We start from the raw sequence: 19070 nt of genomic DNA on the forward strand, positions 1-19070 counted from the left end.
CATTGTATTGTAAATCAGGTAAGATGCTAGCTATCAAAAAAGCTAAAAGAGGATTAGAACCTAGTAAAGAACCACCCGACCACCATATCATCACCTCAATCAAGAAAAAATTTAATTATGAAAAGCTAAACTTATTTAAATGTGTTAGCTACATGCTACAGGCCCTCTCTCTACATATTATGACAATGGTAGAAGCTTGAGAGCCTGCATCACATTGACTAGGTAAGCTATAGAATCACCATGATTGCATCACATGAGAGTGAAGGAGTAAGAATCAAGTAAGTTGGGAATTCTAGGAACTGTGTCTACTGCATCTATATGTAAAAGCATTCCATACAACATCTTGTTTGCATTTACAAAGTAAGCCTTGAATCATCCTGACATTGCCAATAAGCATCCTTATGATATTCCTTAAAGCATAAACTCTCTTTCCACAACCTAATCTTCACTTGATTGCATCATGCAACCTCAAACATCACCTTCACTAACTTCAAGAAGTAGGGAAATATCCTAATTAGACTTACAAACAAAGTTATGGACTCTTTATGCTTAAAAAAAAGTTGATTCTTGGATCACCTTGATTGATTCTATAATTGATCAAACTCAACTTGATAGACCATAGATCACTTTTAGTATATGTATATATCTCTTAAGCTAATCTTAGACCACTTATAGCATGTTTGCCAAATCAATCGACTTATATATAGGAGGAAAACCCTTGAAAAATGGCCAAATTGCTAAATCTGATAAGGCAACCCAGGACCGACTTTATGGAGTTTTGCCCAGAATCCTATCCAGGTATTCAATTTCAGAGTTGTTTGACCTATGATAGCCTCCACTACTCTTAGGACTACCTCACATGTTCAAACCACCCAAATGGGACTTTATTTTCAAAGCATGAGATGATTTCGAGATTGCATTTAGTGAATACATTGCCCATTTTGGACTTGCAAGAATCCATTTGGCAAGATTGTCTTTGGAGTATATATTGAGCATCTGATCAATATGCCGTCTAAACTTGGGTAGAGTAGACTATATCCAATATAGACTTGCAACATCAAACTCTTGTAATAGACCATGTTGATTGAATAGACCAATCTTGCAAAACTATCCCAAAACTCACATAAAGTGCCCAAATTTGATATAGTTTGATCATAGAAGGTGTACACTATTTTTAGTACTGGGTTGCATAAGTAGATCACAAAAATGGATCATGACTAGCATGTAAGAGGTTGATTTTGGATCACATTGAGAAAATCCACAAACACCTTGGATTGTGTGAGATGATATTGATCCATTTCACAAGAAACTCTCAAGCACCTACATCTCTTCATTTGAGCACCCATTGATCCTAGGTGGACTAGATTGTATGTAGTATGAATCTATGGTACTAGGCCTTGCAAGTGGCAATTGACCTAGCCACAAGAGATAAATTCCTAGTCATGTTGAGTGGTCCAATTAATACCTTGAGTGAGCTAGATGTATTTTATGGCATTCTCTAAAGTTCAAACCAAGCAACCAAATCAAGTGCTCTCTATCCTACATCAAACTCAACTATGCCTAGCATTACCCTCAATCATCAAACCTCAAAAGCATACTCAAGCTAGAGAATAGGAGTCATTTTCTTGATCACATTGAGAGGATATGAGGATCACCTTGATTTGAATGAACATATACTTTGACCCATCTCATGGAATTGATTCTAGCTTCTAATCTTTCCATCCAATTTGAGAGCCCTTTGAATCAAAACGATGCCAAAGTAGTGTGGTGGGCTATCAAACCCTTAAGGTGGGACCCACACCAACTCTCAAGAACTAGCAATTGATCACCTTGAAATCACCTTGACCACATCAGCAAGTCACCTCAACTAGTCCTTTTTTGACACTTTCTTGGTTTTGGACATTAGTTGTAGCCATTGGACCTCTCTCATGAATAGTATTTGATACTCTGAAAATCTCAAAATAGACTAATTTGAGCTAGAAAGCATACACAAATAGTCGAGAATCCCAATCTCTACTGAGTTTTTTGCATGCAGAAAAATTGAACTTGGAATTGAAAGAGCTAAGTAGAATTTTCTTGATTTAGATTGTTTTGAAGAAGTTGTGCTTAAAATTTGTGAGAGATAGCCTTGGTTATATTTTCTCTAAATTTGGTGTTAAAAAGTGTCAATTATGGTATAAGAAAACATGAAAATGTCAAATAGAAACACACCTTCAAGGAAGTGACCTTTGAAGTCAAACCACACCAACATGCTCATTGGAGACAAATAAGAATAAAAGGGAATGAATAGAAATTAAAAGAGAGTGAAGGAAAAAAAAATGGGACCAAATTGAACTAAGGAAGTTTGAGAGAGAAAAGAACATAAAGGAACAAAAGGTAGGAAACAAGTGGAAAAAATGAAAAAAGCAATCTGAAATTGAAGCTACACAACTTTGAAAGAGTTAAACACAACCAACAAGGAATTTGTTAAGAATTAAAGCTCTAAAAATTAAATCCTTGCAATTATGGATCAACAAAGTTCTATCTAGTTGTGTAGAGTGTGAAAGGAAAAATTTGAAAAATAAATGTATGCTTGACCTTGTACATTTAATCCATGCACAAATCCAAAAGATAAATTTCTATGTGCTAATTGAACAACAAGAAATAACTCCCAATCGATCAAGCAATAGCTGAATGTAAAATAATGGCTACCACATTTACGTTAATCAAAGGTAAGGTTGTGAGTCACTATATCATGAAGGTTACATGTCAAAGGGTTTAACATATAGGTTGATCCATCTTTTTTTAAAGGAACGAGGTCTCCTGCAAGAAAAGAGCCTCCAAGACAAACCCCCATCCCTCTCATATATAATCATATTGATAATCTCATTAGTCAAGAATGGCAAGCCAAGATGAAGGATCACATGATCAACCATATTCCTGAGCACCTACGAGATCAATACAATGATTACCAAAGGGCACTCAATGTAGAGTTGTGAGGAAGACCCCTATACGAAGTCCTTGAAGAGACCCAATGTGCTTTAAGAGCTACTTAGAATCTAGTAGAGGGTTTATTCGATTTCATAAGAATACAATATGTGGCTAAATTGTAATAGGACAAGGAATTGGATGAAGCAAGGAAGATGATAAAGCTCTCCAACAATCCTTGAAGGGACCTTGCCCAAACTACTATTTAGGAAGCTATGACAATCAGATACCTAAATCAAATAGAGCAACAATAAAGATCAAATATTTGAAAGTAAAAGCTTATTCAAAATTCAATGCCTTTATGGGGCCTTTATGCTCCATGATGGAGGGACATCCTTGGTTTGTAGCTTAGTTGGTTTTAAGTGTCATGCTCAAAGCAAGGGCTTTGTTATGTTTCCTCTTTTAACCTTCTTAGACTTGGACTTTGTGAATCATTCATAAACACCCAAGTTGCAAATCAAGGAAATCTCCCTCCATCATGAATCACACGGTTTTTGGCTTTTGAGTGAGTTTTTACTTTTATATTTTGTGTCTTCTATTGTACTATTCATGAGTGGAGAGAGAGAAAGACCCACACACACACACACACACACACACACACACACACACACACACACACACACACACACACACACACACACACACACACACACACACACACACACACACACACACACACACACACACACACACACACACACACACACACACACACACACACACACACACACACACACACACACACACACACACACACACACACACACACACACACACACACACACACACACAGAGAAGGAGACCAAATTAATCATATCCTACCTTGGGAGTAGGCACTTCTACTTCTACTAGTTGCATGTGGTTACAAATGGGTGCACATTGTAATGCCCCCAATGTAATGCCCCTTTTTAACAACTATATGGGCATGTATATAAAGATATAGAGATCTAATCACAATATGGAGAATGTATACATGTGAACAAGGGCTAAATGCTTAATGTGAGTAATAAGGAGAACATAAATGTTTTAAAAAAACAATAATAATAATAATTCCAAAACTTTTTCTTTACAATCACTTCTTCTCATCATCATCGTCATCATCAATGGTCTCATCAATTGGCCATTGCCTCAAGGGAGAGAGGGAGAGGAAGACATAATCAGCCACCATGCTGAGTATTGATCAAACTAAAGAGGGGGGAACACAACAAATTGATCATAGCCAAGAAGGAGAGTATGAGACTAGACTAACCATCATGCAAACAAGAGAGGGAGGGAATGTTGATCTAGGTGATGAGAGATAGAGAGAGAGGGAGAGCTTCAATCTTGAAGAAGGTTATATAATGAAGCCTTTGTAGCAACATAGTGTTTAATTTTTCCATTCCTTCTTTTAGACAAAATCATATAAGGAGATAAAGAGGGAGGGACAAAGGGCAAGAGAGAGAATAGAAGAGGGAAGGAGAGAGAGAGAGAGAGAGAGAGAGAGAGAGAGAGGGAGGGAGGGAGGGAGGGAGAGAGAGAGAGAGAGAGAGAGGGAGGGAGGGAGGGAGGGAGGGAGAGATGGAGAGGGAGAGGAAGAGGAAGAGAAAGAGAGAGAATAGAGAGGGAGAGAGAAGAGGATCAAATACTAGTGAAGTGCCAAGGCCTCACCAAATCAAAATAACCTCACCTAGTCATGCTCCTCTATGGATCATCCTTCTCAATAGGCCACCCTCTCCACACTCCATCCATCAAATCCTCAAATTGGCCTATTGATTCCCTACCTCATTGATATACCAATCCACCTCCTTATCCCTAGCCAAGTTCACTACCATCTTCATTTGAATCCGTATAAAATTATTGTTGCCTCTATCCTCTATTATCATTCCACCTAGAGATACATTAGGCAAAATTCTATCTCCCAAATCTAGAAGCATTGTATCAACCTACTTCTTATCATTCCATTAATATTTCCCCAAAAAGTATCCTCCTAAGGTATCCCTTCTTGCTTTGTCAATTTCTACTTCAAGGAATGTACGAGTTTAAAGGGCACTACAAGGATTGAAGAAGGAATGAGAGAAGGAATGTCTTAAAAGATTTTGTGTGTTTATATGATGGCCCTCAAGTGAAGGAGCACTAGAGTTGGGCAAGAGATCACACAAATGAGTGAGGTTCCACCCACATCAACTCAAGTCTAGATGCCCCTCTTTTTATCTAGGTTATATGCTTGTCACTATGTTACCAGTTGAGATTATGATTATTAATAAAAGGATCATGATAGCATAGGATAGCTACTTGATTCGAGAATCATTGTAGATACCTTAGATTTGAGAAGATGGACAATAGGATGGTTTCCTAGGAGTGAATTTCTATAAGGAGCATCCCCTCCCATGATGGAACTAAGTCTATACATAGAGTGTTATGCAACTACTTAGATTTTCTCTACATGTGGCAATGAAATCATTGTTTAAGTTATATATAAGAGACATGTCATTTTAATGCTATAGCCAAAAGAGCAATAGAGCAATAGAATTAATACATGCTCTTTTCTTTAAGAAAAGTTAATAGAATGGATAATATGATATGGGATCTCATGCAATCATCTCATGCCTAGAGGACAATGTTGAAATAACCTTGATATTATTTTGAACACTCAATGGGTGAAAGGATTGAGTAGTAGAGTATTGATTTCTTAACTAGGAAATATCATCTCTTTGACTAGTAAGGTATTATATTTGCTACAAGAATTAAGATGAAATGGTTTAAGAGGACCTCAAGTCTACACACTTGGATGGCCTTCTTTCAAGATTTCTTACAACAAAAGGCTTTTCCATGACCTTAAAACAAATCATTGTGATGAATCCATGTAATCTAAATTAGAGGTTGAGTTTGAGGGAGACCTAAGACCTCAATGAGACATGAACATATACTTAGGAGTGAATAAATTTCCAAGGAAGTGTCTAAACTAAGGTAAAGATTTTATAATGACCCTAAGATTGACTTCTTCCCAAGGAGATAAGTTAAGTCATAACTCAAGTTCATGGCAACTTGATGGATTGAATAGAACCTTGTGCTAGAGAGCAAGATACTTAGATAGATCATATGTATGGATTGTACTTCAAAGCATTTCTTGATGCATTGCAAAGGATTTATTTGATTATTTATGTATTATAAGTCATGTATGTTAACACATGTTGATTTGAGGAGAGTCCTCAGCTTCTCCTGAGGCCATACATGAGCTCTTTCACTAAGAAACCGATTGTCGAATCCAAATGCTAGGATGAGCATCGAATGTGAGAGGTCTCTCCATAGGGACTTATTATTAGCTAGGAGGCACCAAGAATCCAAGAGGCTCTAGTCATAATTCATTGGGTATGCTAAGTCTAGTCTAGGCCCCTACGAGCCTCAAATAGGTCTCTCAGAAGAAGGCCTCAATGGTATAGTTGAAAGTGGATTGGTAGTTCTACCTTCAGGAAAATAATGGAATAAATCAAGGATTGTAAACATTACTCTTGCAATAAAGACTCATGTTTTTTTAAATATTGTTTTCCACTTGCATTCGTGTTTGTGCTAATATTATGTGAACAAATGTCTTCTAACGGCTTGATTAAGGAAGTTTTTTGTAAATGTCAAACATAACTATGTTATGATTAATTAAATAATTAAAAGTACTGCTTTGAGAAATGTAGGTTGGTAAATCCCAAACAAATTCATCCTATAGCATGGTGGTCTTGGTTAGTCATGAGGTTAATCGAGACCACCCTATCATAGGTTAACCAAGAGGTTTTCCATGAGATCGTTAGACTTAGTGTATCATCTTAGAGCTAGACTTAGTGTCACTTTAGAAAAATGGAGTAAGTTATTAGCCTATGGATAGATGGATTGACATGCTCAACCACCCCACATTTCTCACTCTCTTTGAACAAACTTTGGCACTAGTCCACTCCGGTTTGGGGGCTAACTTATATAAGCAACTACCCACAATTGACACTAGAACCTTTGCTAGGAGACCTTAAGTTCTTTTAAAGACCCTTTTTCAAGTCGATCCCCATGGAGATAAGGCAAAGCTCCCCTTGTGCGGGTGGATTCAAGAGATCCTAGGACACAAAGTTTTGACATTTTTTGGGAGTTCCTATTTGAGCCGCCTAGCTGCATCCCTTGATGGACTATCAAAATCGTGCTATCAGGGGTTTGCTAAATAGGCATGTTACACATGGTATCAAATTGAAAGGAAATTATCATCATAAACCTAAGAGGATTGTTTACAAATCTTGAGAATATTTGGATTTATGACCCATCTCCATTGTACTATGAAAGGCATTGGACACATGATTGCGAATATTACTTCATCAATACCAATCACCTCGCTTAAACCGGATTAAACCTAAAGCAAATTCAGTAGATGGAATATCTTAAAGTTTTCAATTTTTTGTTTTGTTAACAATCTAGATTAAACCCTATCCTCCACATAGGTGGGCAGTAGATTCGACAAAACCACTACATCTATGAGCAAGTAATTCAAGTTACTTAGCTGAGTGTATTGCTATTATAGACCGATATCATTGTCACAACTATTATAAAAAGATTACTAGGCCTTCCTTTTAAGTACAAAACCATAGATATTTATGTCAAGCCTCCAATCTACAAAACTATTGATATACCTAATTTTCATGGATAAGCTTTTGAACAAGGATTCCTATCATACTATAATGTCTCTTTGGCTATTGATAATTCGAATAAAAGATATCTCTTTTTCTTTCACTTGTGTAAAATTTAACATCTCTTTAAATTTTACATTGAAGCAGGGAGGGGTTTATACAAAATTTTTAATAATCTATATTAAACTTGTTCCTTGTGGTGTAATTCAGTGATTCACATTTATTGTTCACCTACTCAAACAAAAGAAAAGAAATTTCTTTTCAAACAAGTTAAGCCATCTAAGTTTCATGGCAAGGTTGAAGTTTTCAACACCTATATTGAGATATAGATTGAAACAATGGAGGATTACTTCCCTACATTTGCAACTAGTGTTTCAAATCAAGCCATGATAGCCAAGTTAACGTTGACAAGCAAAGTGTGATTATGGTGAAAACAATGGTGCCTAGCCATGAGAGCCAAGCTGAAGTTGACAAGAGAAGTGTGGCTATGATGAAAACAATGGTGCCCATGCAATAAATTCTCAAAGTCAACAACCACTTGGGAGAAAATGAAGGAAGCTATGTGTGAAAGGTGTCTCTCCCATTATACGACAACATGAAGATGAATGAATTATTTGCCCTTCACTAGTAATGAATGAGTTTGGAAGTCTACTAATGCCAATTTATTACACTTCAAAAGTATCTCCCATCCATGGATATCATTCAACAAGTAGCCGTATTTTGCTAAGGGTTGAACCCTCCATTAGACATCCAATGGAAGGCTAACTAGCCCTCAAATCTTGAAGATGCCTTGTTTTGAACAATATCCCTTTATCAAGGTATCTAATCCAAATCTAGAAGCAAAAGTTGCCAAAGGGTTGAACCCTCCATTAGACATCCAATGGAAGGCTAACTAGCCCTCAAATCTTGAAGATGCCTTGTTTTGAACAATATCCCTTTATCAAGGTATCTAATCCAAATCTAGAAGCAAAAGTTGTTGGCAACAAGTTTCTCCAAACAAAGAACCCAACACTTTCATCAAAAGCAAGGACTCAAGTCCAAAAGCAATCTAATGCAAGAAAGACGACTAAAGTTAATGCAACCAAAAACTTTGTCCCAACCAATTAAGGCAATGATATCCAAAGAATTTACCATTGCAATGAACCATGAAAGTACAAAAGGTAATGCCTTAAGCTAAATCAACCTCTCCATCAAGGGTAGTTTCATGGGCAAAATAGAGGGACAATAGCAAAAGGGAAAGAAAAGACTACTGCAATTTCCTATAAGGTAGAAGAAGAAGAGGAAGAGCCCACAATGGAAGTTAAAATGAGAAGAGAAATAGTCCATGCTACTCTTAACAAGAAGTGATTGAATCACTAGCTTTCTCAATGATTCAAATACCCACAAGTCATCAAGGTAATCCCTTCAAGATTTTGATAGATATGGAAATACTCATTCCTTTATTTCTTCAAACATGCTATGAGAAGGTCTTGGTTAGCCAAGACATTTCCCATGAGATCATTAAACTAGGAAAAACTAGGAGAGAGTTAATCGTTTGACTATCCTAGGGCATCCTCTTAGAATCTGACTTTGTAATGTTTAAGGGAACCTTAGTGAGACTTTGTCATATGAGTATAGAAGTTAACGCACCCAACTCCCCCTTGATTCTCTCTCTCTTTGAATCAAGTGTGATACTAGTCCACTTCGATTCGAGTTGTCTTCTATAAGTACCAGCTAACTAGAACCAATGCTAGAAGCTTTGGTAGGAGACCTTAGAAGTCATTTAGGACCCTTTTTCAAGTCGATCCTTGTGGGGATGAGGTGGAGCTTCCCTTGGAAGGGTAGAGTGAAGATATCCTAGGCTAAAAAGTCTGGATATTCCTTGGGAGTTCCAAATGGAGTCACTAAATGCATCCCTTAATGGACTACCGAAATCATGCTATTGAGGGTTCATTAGATAGGCATGTTACACACACAAGTCTCTCTCTCTCTCTCTCTCTCTCTCTCTCTCTCTCTCTCTCTCTCTCTCTCTCTCTCTCTCTCTCTCTCTCTCTCTCTCTCTCTCATCATGTTATAAGTATATCATACTATGTGTTTGATTTCAACATCAAGAAGAAGATTTATAAGCAAAAAGTGATAAGTAGAACCAATTTTGACTTGAAATATAAGAGGAGTATGTCACAAACTACCTAAATTTTAAATCATTTTTAATATAAAATTCTTGTATTACTTCAATGTCTATTATTTACACACGATAAGATTCCAATCACTATAGTATATATATATATATATATATATCTCTCTCTCTCTCTCTCTCTCTCTCTCTCTCTCTCTCTCTCTCTCTCTCTCTCTCTCTCTCTCTCTCTCTCTCTCTCTCTCTCTCTCTCTCTCTCTCTCTCTCTCTCTCTCTCTCTCTCTCTACATGATAGATATATCACACTATGTATTTGATTAATATCAACAAAAAGAAATACAAGCAACACATGATTGATAGAATCAATTCCAAGTTTATAGAGGAGTATCAAAGAAAGCACCTGAAGTTTGGAGCACCTTAATATTATACTTTTACATGAACTTAATATCTTTATTTCTTCTAACAATATAAGATTCCGACCACCATGGCCTATGAAAGAAGAGAATAATTGCATAGACACTAGAGTATTCAAATGAATTATTCTTCAAGAAGTACAAGTGCCAAATCATCCATATCCTCAATGTCATCCTATTAATTATCCCTTTCTAGTTTATATCATCCTCACTTCTAATTCTTTACTATGATCTCATGGGTTTGTTGTATATTTTTCTTGATGGAGATACAAGTCATTGGCTGAGATGCAATAATTGAGGGATTTTCCAATATGCTCAAGTTGGGAGAAGTATTATACCAAATTATTGGCTCTAGACGCTTTCAATCTATTCTTGCACTTTGAGTGCATAGAATTGAATATACATTGATTTCATTTGTAGGCTAGGAGATAAAGTAGGAACATATAATACTTATATAGCTACATATTGAAGCTTGAGTATCATGGAACCAAACTCTTTTCACTAAGTAAGAGCCAAAAAATCCTTTGTTGCATCGATTTGCTAAGAAACTATAAACATCCCTACACTAGATATGTACTTTACTCATTGTAAGTATGCCTCCTTGCCTTGCTCCCTTGGAAACAACCACTCACACATTTTTCTAAACTCTAATATAACCTCCTTGTTTTGTGATTATGGAAAGACCTAGAACTTTGAATCTAGGTCAGAGCCTTCACCATACAATGGAGTATGAATGTTTTCCTAATGCAATTGTGTGATTCTTATAATGATTGTATTTTCATGCAAGATAAAAGAGATAAATTGTATAGATGATGTGCTCATTTTAGATACAAAATTAAGTTATTTTGCTTTTTGAATCATGCCCTCAATCCTTATTGGTATGAACTTTGCCTTTTGTGAGAGGATTTTTTACATTTTGCATATAGCAAAGATTGGGTTGATGGATTTATTGTATGAGACAATCTTGCCCCACCGCCAAATTGGACATATGGGGCACATTGCCTCACCAAACTCATCAACTATAGAGGTAGTTACTAAACCTACTCTAAGTTTTGAATGCATGGTCTTTTAGCCTCTTAAGCCTTTTCTTCCACATTTGTTCATCTATCTAAATTCTTTTTCTTTTCCACATTTTGGTAAACCATTGCATATTTTCTTGAATTGGACCTAATTCATCAATTAGAGATGTTGAATTATCCATCCTAAACAAGTCTACTTAAAGTATAAATTCATTAAGTAAAGTTATTAAAAACCTTTAACTCTCCTTTACTCCTAAACAAGTCTACTTGAAAAATACATTTATCAAGTAGAACTATTACTATCCCCTAAGCTCCCCTTTACTCTCAAACATGTCTACTTATAATTCTCTAAGTTCCCCCTTATTCCTAAATAGATCTATTTTGAAGAATAAATTCATCAAGTTACTACTAGGTGCTCCGCACTGAGATTCTTCTAGATCTTGGCACCAGTGGTCTCCCAATGCTCTGCACTAGGATTTGAAGCATTGGTGGTTGTAATAGTTAGGGCACTTCTGCCTAGATTTTGTTGGTGCTTCTCGTCAATGTTAGTAGTCGTATTAGGGAACTTCATGTCCTAACTTGTATTAACCCCCCAAGTACCTACCACCTGACATACATTCAAGGTCCCTCACTTTCTCTCTTTTTCTCTATCTCCACAATCTCTTGCTTTCTATCTCTCTCTCAATTTGCAAGCTCTCTCTCTCTCTCTCTCTCTCTCTCTCTCTCTCTCTCTCTCTCTCTCTCTCTCTCTCTCTCTCTCTCTCTCTCTCTCTCTCTCTCTCTCTCTCTCTCTCTCTCTCTCTCTCTCTCTCTCTCTCTCTCTCTCTCTCTCTCTCTCTCTCTCTCTCTCTCTCTCTAAACACACATGCACACACTCAAAAATGGAATATTTTCAATTCAATTTGGAAAGAAAACACTTAGACTATTAAAAGCATTATAGTCATAAGTGTTACACACTATTGACAAAACATTCTATACATTAAGAAAGAACAGAAATGTGTGGCATGCCAGGCTAATAAAGTACACATTAGAAGTTGAGGGAAATCTATTAGACATAAATATTGGCACAATATAACATGGTATCAAACCCATATAAAACAAATCGCAAACCTAATTTCCCAAGTACCAAATTGAATGGGAATGCTATTGGATTATAATTAACTATAAAATCAAAACTCATAATGACATGACTATGCAAACATGTATATCCATTTACTTGCACATGGAAGTGTCAATTATTAAGCACTTGTATAATCTAGGCATGGAGCACCTAGTGCATCTTGTTGAAATGTGCATATATTGAAGTGGGAGATGAGGCAAAAAATCATATCACTATGTATTGATGAAGGCTCAAATTAAATACATGCTCAATATCTACAACATTTTGCTCAAGGTATCCCTTGAAAGAAAGTTTCTTCTTGACTCAAAGTTAACTTGAATTTCACAATGCTTGTGCACACCAATGTGAAAGTACTTAATACTTAAGTTGAATAGTTGTCAAGCATGAGCTTTAGATAGTATTGGTATGAGAGTTTGGTCGGTACATCCTCTTTGGTTGGTACATGAACTTTGGTATGCATATGAACAATTAAAATGAAATATCAACCAAAGAGGATGTAGATAATTATAAGCATAAATATGAATGTATAACCAAAAAGCTTAAAACTTTAGTTTTTAGTATAAGGTGCTCTGTGTGGGTGTGCTTGTGTCCACAAGCATGTGCTTGAGATTAATGATGTGATAGATTGGCTTGTGGCTTCTACCTCAATGTGAAATTAATGATGTGCTAAGGTACAAGTCACCAAAAACATGGACACGCAATCAATGAAGTAGAAAAAAGTGTAGGATTGCAAAACTAATGACAATGACAATGACCTTCACAACCATAGTGAACCCAACCAAACCCCTCCCACATGAGCCACACTTCCTTCTACCTTTCACTCTCTCATCTAGTTAAATCCTTGATGTCCTCGAACCTCGTAGTCATTGCCCTCCTCGCAATCATCGTCGACCCCCCCAATCTCCATGCCTATGCCCACGTTTGCCCTTTCTTGGGCTATTCATTGATAATGCTACCCGTTTTTTTCCCAATCGCTCATTGGCCATGGAGAGAGAGAGAGAGAGAGAGAGAGAGAGAGAGAGCAAAGGTTTTGAGTGGGCTATGCCTAGAGAGGTGTGCGTGCGTGCGTGCGTGCGTGCGTGCGTGCGTGCGTGCGTGTGTGTGTGTGTGTGTGTGTGTGGCACTATAAACAGGAGCTTTGAAGAACAATTGACCAAGCTATCTCTTCTTGCAGTAGCATGTGTGCTTGCCTATTCTTGCATTCTTGTCTTCCACTACCTACTACTTTCTTTTCTTCTTTTTTTTTTTTGAGAGACAGAGAGAGAGCATATAAATAGCTATTGCCTACTACTTTTGGTGCATTGCCTCTGTGTCTGGGCCTTAGAGAGAGAGAGAGAGAGAGAGAGAGAGAGAGAGAGAGAGAGAGAGAGAGAGAGAGAGAGAGAGAGAGAGTGTGTGTGTGTGTGTGTGTGTGTGTGTGTGTGTGTGTGTTTTTGCTCATTTTCTTGAAAAATATTTGGGCTTCTTGAAAATCCTTTTTTATTTTTCCATAGCTATGTTACAACATACAGAATAGAAAATTTGTGAGCATTCTATTAGGCTCAGGCTAAAAAGTGGAGCTTCAAAGGGTTGGTTCAAAATACCAAGCTAAAGCTTCAAATAATATATATTAAGGATTATAATCTTACTTTTTAATAAATATTCTAAATTAATTAAATTAATCTCATTTTGGGCTTGTAAAACTCCTCAATGACTCATTAAGAAAAAAACTATATAAGTAAACAATTGATTACTTACTTTTTACAGTTTTTCAAATAGTGGTTGGTTAACTTTAAAGAAATGCCCTCTCCACTCTATGTACCCATGGGAGAGACATAAGTATCTAACAAGCTAAACGATATGGCACCGTTCCCGTTGAGCTTCCCTCAAATCATGTGTATCATAAAGGTACATAAGGTCTATTAAATCTCAAGAAGATTTGTTAACCCTCAAACGAACAAGGTGGAAAATCCAAAAAATCTAAAGCAAAAGACAAGGCCAAGGCAAAAGTGAAACGGAAGACGAAGGCGCCCCAAGAACAATCTGGAAACACAAGTGCAAAAAAGTCCTAAATCAAGGAGAAAGGTGCACAGGAAAAAAGTGCATGTCAACACTTTTGTAAAAGAGCGCAAGGCGCACCATGATTTATTTTATGAGCGTTGAGGTTCTCACCTGTGCAAATGGTAAAAGTAGATGGGTGGTGGGAAGGAAGCTAGGAAGATAGGAGGACAATGGGAGAAAGGGCCTAGGCCACGGCCGGCCATGTAAAAAAGGGGATAAGGGGATGAGCGCCCAAAAGGGATTTAGGGTTTTGTATATAAAGTTGAAAAGTGAACGAGAAGCTCATTCTTGTGTGTGGCCAAAAGTGGCTCTCCCCTTCTTCTTCTTCTTGCTTGCTTGAGCTTGTCATTAAGAGAGGGAGTGTGAGAGTGTGAGGGAGTGAGTGTGTGAGGGTGAGGGACCGTGGTGGAGAAGCTCTCCATCTTCTCCTCTCTTCTTCTCTTCTCTTGCTCGTAGTAATGGAGTTTCGAGTGTGGAGCTTAAGGATGCAGCTCGCTTGAAGCTTACACTTGGATCGTGGAGCTACCGGAGTGCTCGGAAGAGGAGGTAACTTGATTGGGCATGGAGGTAAGCTCACTACACCCATAGAGATGGATAGTGTGTTGGCTATGTGAGAGGTAGCCATTAGTGCTCGGCTTGGAACGCTTGAAACCATAAGCGGTCCGTGGGTCTCAATGGTTGATCACCTCTACATTTTGGTTCCGTTTTTGAGACCAAATGATATAAGCCTTGAGCACTTGCATGCTTTGAATCGAGTGTAAAGTAGGGTTTTTCGCGAACCAATGCTTGAGGTAGATAGGTAGGAAGTGAGGGATTTTGAAGAGGTATTCGATCTCCTTGGAAATTGGGTTTTTTATTTTTGGATTTGAAAAGGTAAGTTGGAGTACTGTGGGTATTTTCTTTATGATTTTTGCTTACATTTAGGTAGGATAGGAGCAAAACATTTGAGCACATAGTAGGGTTTTCTGTTGATGTATAACAGGCTGAAATAGGAAAAAGAAGGGAAAAAAATGAAATTTTGGGATAATATTGGTAAGGGGAGCAAGACTAAGGTCAATGTAGGCTTGGGCAAGGCAATAAGAGGCTAGGAGTGGCAAGAGACACCTCAGTTTGCATTTTTGGGATTCAAAGAGCTAGAGAGAGAGGGAGAGCTTTAGTGCATGAACCTGCTTTGATCTTGCCGTTGAGGAGTTATTTGCCCATTACCGGTACTCCCACACCTTCTCCTACATGAGTAGTTAGGATCTGGAGGTACTCGACCAATAGGAAGGCCTCGATCGTTTGGCGTGACGAATTATGTGCAAGTCCGGTGAAAAATGTGTCATGTTCAGCCCGTCTGAGTGACGGTGATACTAGGCCGAGTCCCAAAATCGGCCCTCGGTCCACATGACTCGAACCACCTGACTCAGACCACCTGAATCAGACGTCAACCATTCGAACCAACTTGATATTCGGCCATCAGCCCTTTCGACTCGACTCAACACCACTAAAAATTTGCAAGCATTTGAGGTGGACCCCCAATGTTGTGTGGCAGCATGGCTGATGGCACAAGAGAGCTAGGGCACACAATGTGGTTGCAAGACTCACGACATCAATGATTAATGGCACATGGTGACCACATGACTAATAAGACTAGTGGTGGTTGGATTGATGGAACACTACGGTTGCAAGACCCAAAATAGTGGTGGTGGTTGGGCTGATGGCGACAACTAGAGACAAAGATACTAGAGCTCACACTGATGAGTCACAACTATGGCTTTGGTGGTGACATTGACTTACTGTTAAAATGTCAGATCTAAGCTAGTTAGCTATGGTGGACGCAAATCATAGAATCGATACATGATAGAGAGAAGAGATTGTAACTCAAGTGAATTAGGTTTCAATATAGATTAGCTTGGACTCGTAAACACAATCTTGAGTGACTCAAAGTGAAAGTACCATTACATTGAAATAAGAGCCAAGTACATGCTTATATAGCTTTTGGGTTATTCCACTCTCCTCACACTGTGCTTATGGAATTCTATCGTCTCTTCCTAGAGAATACATCATATGTCTATCTTCTAGCCTCTTTTGAGTACACATATCAAGCATCATTTGCTATTCTCAACACCGCCCTCAAATTATGAGTTCCTACACCTGCTGGCATTTGCCCCCTACATGCGAACACGAACCAGGAGACTAGCTATTTGGCAACTTTAGTCAAGTCAAGCTTGAAACTTTACATTTTCGATAGGGTTTGTTACATCCACTATGGGAAAGATCCACTTTGGGAAAACATGATCCATGATGGGAAACTTTTGCAAAACATTTTGTTTTTAGCAGCGGAAAGTATCTCCTTCTTCATGCTTCTTTGGCATTCTTTCTTCTTTGTCTTCATGATCTCTTTGTTCATTGTGCTTCTTATCCTTTTTTTGGTGTGTGGTACTTCTCTTTTTGATTCAGTCTTCTTGACACATTTGTTTTGCTTTATGCTTTTACAAGTGAACACACCGATGGGTACATGGGCTTGGTTTGACAAACTCTCATACATGATATGAATTTCGGGATACATGAATTTTTGGATTTTATTTGGCTTGATAACATATTCTTTCATATCAATAGAAATCTCATCATTGGTAACGATTTCATCATGATGGGTTGATATTAACAGAGTGTGTACATGAAGAGGAACCATTGCACCATTATCATTCTTGCACTCAACAATGACTGGAGCTTTCCCATCAGGACGAAGCCAAGCACAAGTACCATTCTTTCTAACCTCGGTTAGCTTTGCCCCAAGCTTGGTAGTCATGACATGATTTAGAGGCATCAATTCTTCAGTTTCATCTATTGCATACCCAAACATATGACCTTGGTCACCAGCTCCAATCTCCTTAAGCTTCTTGGTAAAATGCATGTGGACACCCTGAGCAATAGCAGGACTCTGTTGTTCAATGTTAACTAGAACCTTGCAGTGGTCAGCATCTAGACCAACGTCATTAGAAACGAAACCAATCTCCCTGCATGTGTCCTGCACAATATTTTCATAGTCCACCTTGGCTTTTGTGGTGATTGGTTTCTTCACTTCCTTTTTCACATTGTTTAAATCAGATTTATACTCTCTGAGCTTTGCCAAAATGGAAAAATTTTGGTTTGGGTGCAGACTTCTGGCTTTCAAGTCCATTCTGTGGATCAAAGATTCTACTGCCTCCAATCCTACATTTAACTCTACAAGTTTTTGTTTCTTTTGTTTTCCAATAAGAGCCACCAAGGAGCACACTTTGTCAAAAGATTGGTGGAGAGCTCGCAGTACTGCCTCTTGTAGCCATCAAAGATCTTACTCATTGTTAGAGGCTTCTATCTCTGTTGCCTAACCTTCTGAGATCGAGTCCAAGGAGACTAAACAGGGAGGAATCAACGATCCTCTGATGATAGGAAGAGGATTCTAGATAGGGCTAAACTTCGAGGTTGGGATGGATCAAAGAAATATTCATCAAAAGATGGCCTAAGATATGGATATGGCCTTAAGGTAGGTTCAACTCCTACTATCCATTTACATTAGAATACGTCTAACTAATATGCTAGAACTAGCTTGCCAAACTAGCGTGCCATGGTTCTGATACCATCTTAAAATGTCGGATCTAAGCTAGTTGGCTATGGTGGACGCAAATCATAGAGTCGATACATGATAGAGAGAAGAGATTGTAACTCAAGTGAATTAGGTTCCAAGATAGATTAGCTTGGACTCATAAACACAATCTTGAGTGACTCAAAGTGAAAGTACCATTACATTGAAATAAGAGCCAAGTACATGCTTGTATAGCTTTTGGGTTATTCCACTCTCCTCACTGTGCTTATGGGATTTTGTCATCTCTTCCTAGAGCATACATCGTATGTCTATCTTCCAGCCTCTTTTGGGCACACATATCAAGCATCATTTGCTATTTTCAACACTTACAACTCCCTACACGATTGGTCGCAGGAAAGGGGGGGGCATGCGAAGCCTTGGGGCTTTGTGCCCTTAGCTTTTCATCCCCTCCCCAAAAAACAAGCAACATTTTCTTTTCTTTTTTTTACAAGTAACTATTTCCCTAGTTCTTATCCCTTCACCACTTGTTTCCATGCAACAACTCCCTTTCTCTCTCTCTCTCTCTCCACAATATATCCCTTGTTCATGTGCTTCGGTCTCCCAATCACTCTCCTTGTCTCTCAATCACACAACCTAAGGCCTTAGTTATGCATGAGAGTTTTGACTTCTCCAAAAGCGTGGTCATGGATTGTAATTTCAACTCATGTATTCCCAAGCACACGTTTGCATCTCCTCATCAATGATTTCTCCTTTTGATATTCTTGTAATTGTCATACCAAAACCAATCAAATTTCACTATTGTTTTCCATTTACTATAAGTATGGATGAGGGCATCACAACATTTCCACTTGTTCTTACATCCCAAAGAAAAATTAATTCCAACCAAAACTTCATCCCTTCTACAATGAAATATTATAATACTTTCATTCACACAATGAACAATGAAATCTAACTCAAGCAACAAATAGCAAACATAACTAAATACATGCATTTTGGAATTAGTACATATGCACCTTCTCCTATTCTGTTATGCAAACGTGAGCAACTTCATGGTTGAGGTGTCTAAGGTCCTGATAATGGAACCAAAAATGTTGCACTCACTTACCAGAGGTGGGATCACAAACACACCCTTATTGTCTCAAAGGTTTGACTTACAAAGTCATGAATATCTCTCACCTAGCCTTCTCACATGCACA

At 38.0% G+C, this 19070-nt stretch overlaps 1 protein-coding gene across 1 annotated transcript; it reads right to left on the reverse strand.

The window, feature by feature from the left end:
* Positions 1-16389: 16389 nt before the first annotated feature.
* LOC148029708 (S-adenosylmethionine synthase 3-like) lies at positions 16390-17469 on the reverse strand. The gene is made up of 2 exons (XM_087687109.1): positions 16856-17469; positions 16390-16459 (listed from the first exon to the last, which is right to left on the reverse strand). Exons 1-2 carry the CDS (start codon positions 17467-17469, stop codon positions 16390-16392), a joined length of 684 nt encoding a protein of 227 aa, XP_087543235.1.
* Positions 17470-19070: the final 1601 nt, after the last annotated feature.

The sequence above is a fragment of the Lygodium microphyllum genome, chromosome 10, assembly GCF_053477565.2.
Source record: "Lygodium microphyllum isolate KBCC chromosome 10, Lygodium_microphyllum_v1.1.10, whole genome shotgun sequence".
Classification (NCBI taxonomy): domain Eukaryota; kingdom Viridiplantae; phylum Streptophyta; class Polypodiopsida; order Schizaeales; family Lygodiaceae; genus Lygodium; species Lygodium microphyllum.

Bases quoted from the DNA above. Each gene is read 5' to 3' on its own strand.
- LOC148029708 (XM_087687109.1), bottom strand. From the start codon at position 17,469: ATGGACTTGAAAGCCAGAAGTCTGCACCCAAACCAAAATTTTTCCATT. The intron at 16,460-16,855 runs GTATCCCGAAAT...GTTCGCATGTAG, and splicing joins AATAAAATCCAAAAATTCAT to GGGGCAAATGCCAGCAGGTG.